The sequence below is a fragment of the Hylobates moloch genome, unplaced genomic scaffold (genome assembly GCF_009828535.3).
Source record: "Hylobates moloch isolate HMO894 unplaced genomic scaffold, HMol_V3 SCAFFOLD_72, whole genome shotgun sequence".
NCBI lineage: Eukaryota > Metazoa > Chordata > Mammalia > Primates > Hylobatidae > Hylobates > Hylobates moloch.
In genome coordinates this window covers 89,124-99,500 of record NW_026652347.1, presented here as the reverse complement: position 1 = coordinate 99,500, position 10,377 = coordinate 89,124, and the positions used below count along the sequence as shown (strand labels likewise).

Genomic DNA, 10,377 nt, shown 5'->3' with positions numbered 1-10,377 from the left:
AGTTCCTAGTAAGACCTGAAGAGGGCACTGTAGCCCAGGAGCCGGTTAGAACAGAGGGAAAATTCTCTTGGGTCCTCCCCTTTGGCGACTCCTCGCATCCCAGCTCCACACCTACCGCCCGGCTCCCTACACACCTGTCAAGTACCCTCCAACCTCCAAAACCTGCCCGTAATTTTTCCTGCTGCGGATTGCAAAACATTCTCTCCTGTTTGCATATGTGCAGGGGAACACAGGCTGACTTCTCTACAGTTGATGATACAAGCAGAAAGACCGGCCCTCACATATGGAATAACAACCAGGATCGGGGTCCCATGCAGTTGTTTTTGTTTGTTTGTTTGTTTTTGTTTTGTCTTTAAGACGGAGTTTCCCTCTTGTCACCCAGGCTGGAGTGCAGTGGCACGACCTCGGCTCACTGCAACCTCCGCCTCCCAGATTCAGTGATTCTCCTGCCTCAGCCTCCAGAATAGTGGGGATTACAGGAGCCAACCACCACACCCGGCTAATTTTTTGTATTTTTAGTAGACATGGGGTTTCACCACGTTGGCCAGGCTGGTCTCGAACACCTGACCTCAGATGATCCATCCACCTCAGCCTCCCAAAGTGCTGGGATTATAGGCATGAGCCACCGTGCCTGGCCTCCCATACAGTTTTATGACAGCTTTTGCTGTCTGCACAGGTCCCTCCTCGGTGGTCCTTTCCCGCTGAAGCATTATTTTGAGAAGGAATCTGAAGTTGTGGTCAGAGTAAAGGGGAAAATGAGAAGTAGAAATCAAGAGTGGAAGTAGAGTCCATTTGTTCCATGTCCCCCACCCCAGGGGAGTAAAGGAGCAGGTAGGGATTAGGTAGAAGGAATAAACCAGGCGCAATGGCTCACACCTGTAATCCCAGCACTTTGGGAGGCTGAGGAGGGAGGATCACTTGAGCCCAGAGTTTGAGACCAGCCTGGGCAACATAGCAAGCCCCCATCTCTAAAAAAAAGATAAAAATAATTTAAAAATTAGCAGGACATGGCGATGCATGCCTTAAGTCACATCTACTCAGGAGGCTGGGACTGGAGGATCGCTTGAGCCCAGGAGTTTGAGGCTGCAGAGACCCATGATTGCACCACTGCACTCCAGCCTGGGCAACAGAGCAAGACACTGTCACTAAAAACAAACAAACAAAATCGCAAATATATAAATGGACCACCTAGAGTGGCCCTTGTCCCCGAGCAGATGCTGTTTATAGAGGTGGCTCCAACCACATCTGTGTGTACCGCCCCTTTTGTGAATTTCAGAGGACAGCATTCATGGTGACAGTCCTCAGGTGAGTAAAGGAGGCAGCTGGACTTAGTGGGGATGTGCACTGAGGCGGAAGGCTGATGCTGGGAGTGTGGCATCAGCCGAAGAGACCAAAGAATAGGCAGAAATTAACAAGGGCCAGTGACCAGGGTTGGCAGCTGTTACCAGCCCCCAAAACCCCCAAAGGGACCCATCCTCTGGCCTCCCTCTCCTTGATGACAATCTCAGCGCACTGCAGGCTTGCCCTGGGCAGGGTTGGCAGCTGCCTTACTGCGGTGAGGCCTTGAATGGAGCCACCTTATTGACCAGCGTAGGCAGAGCTTGTGGCCTCAGGCCCGGTAGGGTCGAGAGGTCAGACAGGCTGTGTGAGACAGCACGTAGGGCCCAGCCCCCTGCAGCCCTCGTTTCCCGGACCTGGACCTGCTGCACTGCTGCCAGGAGTGGGACAGAGCCAGGGGATTTGGAGGTTCCCAGAAAACAGAAAAGCCAAGAGTCATATTGGTGGTTTCAGCTCTTGCCAATGAGATTGAAGAATACACAAAACTTGGACCCCACGAGAGCCAGAGGCCAGCCCCCATCTTGTTTTCACGGTTCCCACCACCCCAGTGTCAAGGGGGCTCTTGCCACCAAGGGAGTGCCCGTGAGACCTGGAGAAGTCACAGCTTGCCACCTAAGTTCTCCAGGTCATCCTGTCCCTGATGGTAGGTGCAAAAACAGGTAAATTGCCTCCAAAGCATGTTCTGGCATCAAATTTTGCAGGGTGCCGAGTGAGCTCAGGCGTCTTCCCAGCATGGCTCTGTCCCTGAGTTTAAAACTGCTCTCTGAATGCTTCCTGCTCTGGGCCCTCAAGTTGGCCCTGTGACATCCTTAGATCTCAGAGTTGCGCTCTGGACAGTTCCTCTGGCCCCTGAGATGTCATTGCTGGCACTGGAGTGTCCATGGGACAGGCTCGCGCTGAGCTGAGAGCCCCTCGACGGGCTTCAGGAGTGGTGGGGGAGGGTGTGGCACAGGCAATGTTGGTGAAGGAGGTGGTGGATGTGCCCAGCTGGACACACCTGGTCATCTGTCCCCTCTCCTGCAGGCCTCCCCTGTGTACAGCTTCAGCTTTCCCCGGAGGAAATTGGAGTAGACTCGGAAGAGTTTGCAGAAAGTGTCAGCAGTGATTGTTCGGAGTGGAGCAGCTGAGGCCGCATCTGGAGGGGAGATGGCTTCCTTCTGCGAAGGAGAAAACAGGAGGTCACTGCAGTGCCACAGAATGGGAAGGAATACGGACAGTTCCTGTGCTCCTTAGCAAGACCCTTCTCCCCTTCTTACAGAAAGGGCAAGGAGAAGTGTCTGCTCCTACTCACCTGGGCTCCCAGCGCCCGAAGCAGAGTGGTGAGGCTGCGAAGGCCACTGACGGCTTTATCCACGTGCAGCTGCAGGGGCTCCCATGGCTGGGAAGAGTTGGCCAACAGGGCCTGGCCCCGCAGGACAGCTTCCGAGAGCAGGGCCAGGCCCTGCCAGACTTCTACGGCCTGCTGCCCAACCTACAGGGAGTGGACTCTGGGAGTCAGCTGACCCACGCCACCCTCTCCCTCCTGCCCCCCAGCAGCCCCAAGCACCAAGCTGAGCAAACAGAAGGTATGCAATAAGACTTGTTGAATGAATGAATGAATGAATGAGTGAGTGAATGAATCATGAATGTATTCCATACAGCCCTCATTACTTTTCTTTTTTCTTTTCTTTTTTGAGACAGGGCCTCACTCTGTCACTGAGGCTGGAGTGCAGTGGTGTGATCACAGCTCACTGCAGCCTCAAATTCCTGGGCTCAAGCAATCCTCCCACCTCAGCCTTCCGAATATCTGGGACTACCACCATGCACCACCTCGCCTGACTACTTTTTTTAAATGTTTGTAGAGATGGGGGATCTCACTATGCTGCCCGGGTTGGTCTGAAACTCCAGGGCTCAAGCAATTCTCCCATCTCGGCCATCTCAGCCTGGGATTACAGACGTGAGCCTCTGCGCCCAGGCAGCTTCATCTCTGCTGCTCCATTTTACCTTTCCCTCGATCATTCTCCCTTTCATCCTATCAGGCTCGCAAAATGAGATTCTCCAAAAGAAAGGAAAAAAAAAAAAAAGGAACTCACCTCCATCCTCTTCCAGGCATAGAAGTTAACTTTGGTGTCTGGGACGGTGATATTCTCACTCAAGCTGCAGTGTTCGGCACAGCCTGTCTGAAATGCACAGAGCCCGGGGAGTCAAGGGTCCCTGAGGGCTCTGGCCCTGGCCCACAGGCCATAGGACCTGCTGGCTTTGCTCCTTGCCTAGTTTCCAGGTATGGTTTGGGGCCACCAGACTTATTCTTATGTAGGGGGGCAGTGTCTAGCTTCCCAACTCCACCCCAAACCAAGTGCCAAGTTCCTGGATCTCAGAGGAGTTCCCTGAAGCCCTGAGCGTGAGTTCTGTGGAATGTGCTGGGAAGGGGTCTCACCGTGACATTCTCGGCCTCCTTTGCCTCCAAGAGGTACCTCTCCAGGACTCGGCTGTCACAGATAAGGCGTGGTGGGGCGCCCAGGACTGGGAGGCCCAGAGGGAGAGACATCAGGGACAGGAGAAGCCACAGCCAGGCAGGACATTCTAGAAGAGATTGCCAGGCTGAGAGTCAGGCGGGGAGGGAGGAGAAGGGTGGCTGTGGAAGGACAGCTTCCTTCATCCCCAAGCCTCTGCCCCAGCTCGTCCTTCCTGTCCGCAACCGTGCAAGCACTCAGGTGCTGCCTCCCTGGCCTTCATTCAATCCTGCTGCCCTGTGCACACCCCACCCCCAGCTACCAGCATCCACTTCTCCGGCCAAACTTCAATCCTGGTGTGACAGAGGCTTCCCCTCTGGCAGATACGTGGTGGCTCCAGCGCCCAGGTTATCAGCTTATCAGCTTCCTCGCCACCGGCACAGCAGAACCCCCAAACCTTCTTCTCAACCCCCAAACTGTGTCCCCGTCACAGGTCAGGTTTTTGCCATCCCCAAGGACTCCCCCAAGTCCCCGCTGGCACGTGGAGGCTGCCCCACCCCCCCCCCTTCCGGGGTCCTTGACAAGTCGCCGGTCCGGTCCTTGAACCCGGCCACCTCCTGGCCAATAGCCCGCTCAAACAGGGACCCGGGCGGGCGGGAGCGCCCAGCCCGCGAGTACTCACCGTGCACCCCCATCTCCGCGCCTGGCCGGGGTCCCTCAGCGACCTGGGGCGCGCCGGGTGACCACACCGGGAGCCCTCATCCTGGGAAGCTCGGCAGGGCAGGGCCAGCCCCACGGGCCTGGAGGAGAGGGCGGCTGTCCAGGGGGCGCGGGGTCGGAGCAGAGCGGGCGCGGTGGCCCCGGTCCGGCTCCGGGAGGACAGCGCGGTGCGGCGCGGCGCAGCGCAGCGAGCGGCCGGGGTGGCCCAGGGACTCTGCGGCTCTGGCCGGGGGTCGGGGCTGTTATCTGCATGTGTGCGTGCGCGGGTGGGGGTGGGGGAGAGGCTGTGTGCGTGAGGGGTCGCCAAGGGTAGGGGCCACCCGGGGTCAGAGCAGAGGCAGGACGCCTGGGTTGAGGCTCGCCGGGGCATGAGCGGGGCTGCTGCAGACGTGCGTGCGGGGTCATGGGGGCTGCTCCCGGGCCCTGGGTCCCGGGAGGGGAGTGCAGCCGGGTGCGCACCCTCGGGACGGGCGGAGCGTGCTGTCTGGGAAAGGCTGGGCTCCCGGACACCTCCCCTGGGGGGCATCCCGGTCTTCGGCGGAGACTCAGAGGTGCCTGGGTTGCTGGGTTCCGCAAAGCAGCTGGGTCTGGAAGCCCAGAAGCTTTAGGGAGGGGCAAATGAGTGGTCTCTCTTCCCACAATCCCGGGACATGTTCTAGAAACAGTGTTGACCATGTTGAGGAATTTGATGGGGGCAAATAGGGCAAGAAATTTGGGGTTCTTCCTCCCCACCCCACTCCTCACTGTCTAGTACTCTGCAAACCCAGACACTTAACTTTTTTTTTTTTTCTTGAGATGTAGCCTCCCTATGTTGCCCAGGCAGTGCAGTGGTGCCATCTCCCTCTCACTACAACCTCCCCTCCTGGATTCAAGCAATTCTCCTGTCTCAGCCTCCGGAGCAGCTGGGACTACAGGCACACCTTTACACCCGGCTATGTTTTGTATTTTTAGTAGAGATGGGGTTTTGCCATGTTGCCCATGCTGGTCTCGAACTCCTGACCTCAGGTGATCCGCCCTCCTCGGCCTCTCAAAGTGCTGGGATTACAGGCGTGAGCCACCTCACCCAGCCCCCACCCCAGACACTTAACTTTTAGTGCACAGAGCACACAGTCCATTGTGCAGGACACACATGCACCTTGACATCTGTTTATTTGACCTGTGGTGTAGGTTAGCTAGGCAGCATTGCCGAGTTCTTAAGAACGCTGAAATACAGCTAACACCAAGAGTGATGGGGCCTGGGATTTACAGCTAAGGTTTTATGGCTTCTGGAACCCCTGAGCCAGATGAGTGAGATTCCCAGAGCAGGAGACCAAGACTAGCTGGTCTCTCACACCTTAGAAAGTGGCCTCATCCTTGAGCCCTCAGTGTCCTCATCTGTCAAATGGGTGTGGTGAAACTACCAGCCTATCCCATTCAGGCTTCATAAAAGACAAGAAAGGGCCAGGCGCCGCAGCTCACACCTATAATCCCAGCACTTTGGGAGACCAAGGCAAGAAGATCCTTTGAGCCCAGGAGTTTGAGACCAGCCTGGACAACATAGCAAGACCTCGTCTCTAAAAAAAAATAAAAACAAAAAATAATTAGTCAGGTGTGGTGGCTCATGCCTGTAGTCCCAAATATGCAGGAGACTAAGGCAGGAGGATCACCTGAGCCCAGGAGGTCGAGGCTGCAGTGAGCCATGATCGCACCACTGCACTGCAGCCTGGGCGAAAGAGTGAGACCCCGTCTCAAAAACAAAAAAAGACTGGAATGTGCAGATCTGAGCTGTAAGAGTTTGGAAGAGGGAGCTCACCACTAGCTGGGAGAAATCAAGAAAGATTTGAGGGAGGAGGTGACAATGACCTCAGCCTTGAAGGCGGGTAGGACATCAATGGGAAGAGGTATGAGGTGGGTGGGGGATTGTCGCTTCAGCAAAGTGAATGGAGAGTCAGGTGAGTATTGTGGGATCTGGCCAGCAGCCCGCAGTGCAACGGGGCTATCTCTTTGTTCCCAGACGGATCGGCAGGTTGAGAAATGATAGTCACACACAAGATAGTGAAAGCTGGGTCCAGGGGGGTCACCACCTTCTGGTCCCGTGGTGTCAACAATGCACCGGATATACCAGCATTTATTATTAAGTTTAGTGAGGGCAGGGGTAGGTTAGTGAGAGATTTAGGGTCATTTGATTATGAGGTGAGATGGTCACATGGGGATGAAGTAATTCTTTAACATAACATTTGTATGTAGAAGTACAGTACACTTGTATGTAGAAGTACAGTATACAGAGATAAGAATTTACAATATAGTGTGTGCTTCAGTAATTTCTAACAGAGCCTTAAAACAGAAACACAATCTTTCCATAACCTATGATTAGCAAGACACTAATCAGCAGTAACAATTGCAACAAAAGCTGGTTACAAACAATCCATGGAAACAGGACGTGAAGCTAGACAACCGGTTAGACCAGAAATTCTCAGAAGGGAGTATGCCTTAACCCTAAAGAGGCCTAGAAGAGCCACAGCAAGATGAGGGCGTTTGTAGCCCTATCTTATCCATATGGACAGGCGCCCCCCATGCGTCCGTTTATAGGCTCTCCACAAGGGTCGCATTCCATTCCCAGAGCTATGAACATCTGCTTTTCTGGGATAGAAATCTTGGTGATGTGAAACCTCCCTGACTGTACGTCCATTCACAGGCTCTATGCAGGGGGAAGCACATCACACGCTGTTGGCTCATTCTAGCAGTCCAACCTGGCATTGTCTTTACACAATCCTGCATGCAATTTTGTATTTACAATAATCAGGAGCATTTCATCTTTTATTCCGTAGCAGTAGTGTCAGGGGGTCTCCCTACAGGTGAGCAGAAGGGAAGGTGGAGAAGAGAGAGGTGGAAGATGAGGCCAGGGTGCTGCTTAGGGAGGAGTCAGGCTGTCTACGGTCTTGAATGCCTCTCTGAAGAATTTGGATTTTGTTTGGAAAGAGTGGGAAACATTCACTCATTCATTCAAAAGATGTTTATGGATTTCCTACCTACCCCTGGCCAAGGACCTGGGGATAGAGCAGGGAATGGAGCTGACATTCAAGTAGGGTTGCCGATGATGAACACAAAAATGGGTACAAGGTAGAGGATTTCGGCTGGGTGAGGTGGCTCATGCCTGTAATCCCAGCACTTCGGGAGGCCAAGGCAGGAGGATCACTTGAGCCGAGGAGTTGGCTTGACCAGCTGGGCAACACGGCAAAACCCCATCTTTACAAAAAAATACAAAAATTAACCGGGTGTGATGGCATGTGCCTAGAGTCCCAGCTGCTTGGGAGGCTGAGGTGGGAGGATCACTTGAGCCCAGAAAGTTGAGGCTGCAGTGAGTTGTGGTTTTGCCACTGCACTCCACCCTGGGCAACTGAGTGAGACCCTGTCTCAAAAAAAAAAAAAAAGAAAGAAAGAAAAGAAAAGAAAGGCCAGGCGTGGTGGCTCAAGCCTGTAATCCCAGCACTTTGGGAGGCCGAGGTGGGCGGATCACGAGGTCAGGAGATCGAGACCATCCTGGCTAACACGATGAAACCCCGTCTCTACTAAAAATACAAAAAAATTAGCCAGGCGTGGTGGTGGGCACCTGTAGTCCCAGCTACTCGGGAGGCTGAGGCAGGAGAATGGCGTGAACCCGGGAGGCGGAGCTTGCAGTGAGCCGAGATTGCACCACTGCACTCTAGCCTGGGGGACAGAGCAAGACTCCGTCTCAAAAAAAAAAAAAAAGAAAAGATAGAGGATTTCAAATAGCCAGTAGAACTAAGGAGAAAAGACACAGGCAGGGGTATCTAAAATAAGGTAGTCAGAGACACCAGGCTGAGAAAGTGACTTGAATAAATACCTGTCAGGGGTGAGGGACCATGAGGGTGTGGTGAGATGAAGAGCTTGATGGGAGGGGGATTTGGGCCAAGTGTAGTGGCTCGCACCTGTAATCCCAACATTTTGGGAGGCTGAGGCAGGAGGATTGCTTGAGGCCAGGAGTTTGAGACCAGCCTGGGCAACATAGTGAGATCCCATGTCTATAATTTTTATTTTTGTTTAATTAGCTGGGCATGGTGGTACACATCTGTAGTCCCAGCTACTCAGGAGGCTGAGGTCAGAGGATCTCGAGCCCGGGAGGTCGAGGCTGCAGTGAGCTCTGATCACGCCACTGCACTCTAGACTGGGCAACAGAGGGAGACCATGTCTCAAAAAAAAAAGAAAAAATGAGTGGTTTGGCAAGATGGATGGGTGGGGGTCAGGAGACGGAGGCTGGTATGCTTCTGGCTGGCCTGATTCCCTCAGACCCTGCTCCCCTGAATCCTCTGCTCACCTTGAGCCTTCCCAAACCTGCTGTCCAGGCTCCCCCAGCCCCACTCGGCTCCTGGTTCTGATCCCTTCCAGAGTCCTGGGACGTGCACACGCACACTCACGTCCACACATGGCCGCACGTGCGTTCTGTCTTGGCTGCTCCCCTTCCCCAGCCTCTGCTCTCCCAGGACCCTGACTGCTGCGTCAATGCCCTGACCTAACCATGGAGAGGGGGCCAGAGACAGATGGGTGGGGTGGACACAGCTGGAGGAGGAGGAGCCTTTTGGGCTGTGGGACCTGCCCCTCCTCTCACACAGCTTCTCTGGGGTCCCTACATCCTTGTCTGCAGTAGAAGAGCAGTGAGAGATGGGCCGGGGGCACCAGCTTCTAAATGCTGGAGCCTGCTGGATAGGAGTGGTGACTGCCTTGTCCCCTGGGGCTTTTGGAGAGAGAGCTGTGATTGCAGCTTCGGAGGAAGGAGAGGATCTTGGTCCGCCCCATACCCAATCCGAAGCCATAGTAATTCTCTTTTTGAGATGGAATCTCACTCTATTGCCCAGGCTGGAGTGCAGTGGCACCATGATCTCAGCTCACTGCAACCTCCTCCTCCCGGGTTCAAGCAATTCCCCTGCCTCAGCCTCCCAAGTAGCTGGAATTACAGGCATGTGCCACCACGCCCAGTAATTTTTGTATTTTCAGTAGAGATGGGGTTTCACCATGTTGGCCAGGCTGGTCTCGAACTCCCAACCTCAAGTGATCCGCCCAGCTCGGCCTCCCAAAGTGCTGGGATTACAGGCATGTGCCACCATACCCGGCTTGAAGCCATAGTAATTCCGCTAAGAGGGGAGAGGCTGGTTTGGAGCCCAGAGCCTCTTGGATACTGAGCTATGCAGGGTCCATTCATCTGTTCTTGAGGAACAGGAAGAAAACAAGAAGCTCTATGGGGGTCCCTGTCCAATGCCCACCATCCCCCTGCCCAGTGCTCCCCACCCCCGCCATCTGCCTGCTCTTCATCTTCCAGCATGCTGCTGACCCACAGGCCCAGGACCACTGCAAAGCATCTCCTCATTGACCCCTCCAGTTAATCCCTAACCCTGCTGCTCAATTAACTTTCCCACTGAACAGCCTCATTTGTGCTAATTCCCTGAGCAGGAACCTGCCATGGCTTCCTATTGCCTCAGAACTGAGACCCTCCAAGGTCTACCTTTCACTTCAAGTTCAAGCCTGTTCTCCCGCTTTGCTCACTCCCACTCCCTCCACCGCAGGAGATGGTTTGTGCCTTCCTGCCCTCGGCTCATCCTGGATTACCCTCCCACACCATCTCCTCCTTTTCTTTAAAGCCCAAATCTGTGCATCGCCTCCTCCATGAAGCCTTTCTTGATCTCCCAGCAGGAAATCGTCTCCTTCCTTGGCACTGCCGTCATTTATGTACATGTCTTAGGCATCTCACTGGCAGGACTGCCATGGACAGCCATCAAAGCTGAGCACTGCCCAACTCCCAGGGGCATCCATAGAGACTCTGATGGGAATGGTACCGTCTGGAGTCATGTAGTGCAGGTGCCCTGGTCATCGAAGAGAGCAAAGGGCTGCGTAT

The 10,377-nt window shown here is 54.4% G+C and overlaps 1 protein-coding gene across 1 annotated transcript; it reads right to left on the bottom strand.

The window, feature by feature from the left end:
• Positions 1–1,778: 1,778 nt before the first annotated feature.
• LOC116463860 (erythropoietin) lies at positions 1,779–4,984 on the bottom strand. Its single transcript, XM_032147148.1, has 5 exons — positions 4,453–4,984; positions 3,755–3,900; positions 3,411–3,497; positions 2,630–2,809; positions 1,779–2,495 (listed from the first exon to the last, which is right to left on the bottom strand). Exons 1-5 carry the CDS (start codon positions 4,463–4,465, stop codon positions 2,340–2,342), a joined length of 582 nt encoding a protein of 193 aa, XP_032003039.1. The 5' UTR covers positions 4,466–4,984; the 3' UTR covers positions 1,779–2,339.
• Between the last annotated feature and the right edge of the window lie 5,393 nt (positions 4,985–10,377).

Excerpts from the sequence above, each read along its gene's own strand:
- LOC116463860 (XM_032147148.1), bottom strand. Across the intron at positions 3,498-3,754 it reads AGGAGGCCGAGAATGTCACG|ACAGGCTGTGCCGAACACTG; the intron begins GTGAGACCCCTT and ends TGTGCATTTCAG. Across the intron at positions 2,496-2,629 it reads TTCGGGCGCTGGGAGCCCAG|AAGGAAGCCATCTCCCCTCC; the intron begins GTGAGTAGGAGC and ends TCTCCTTCGCAG.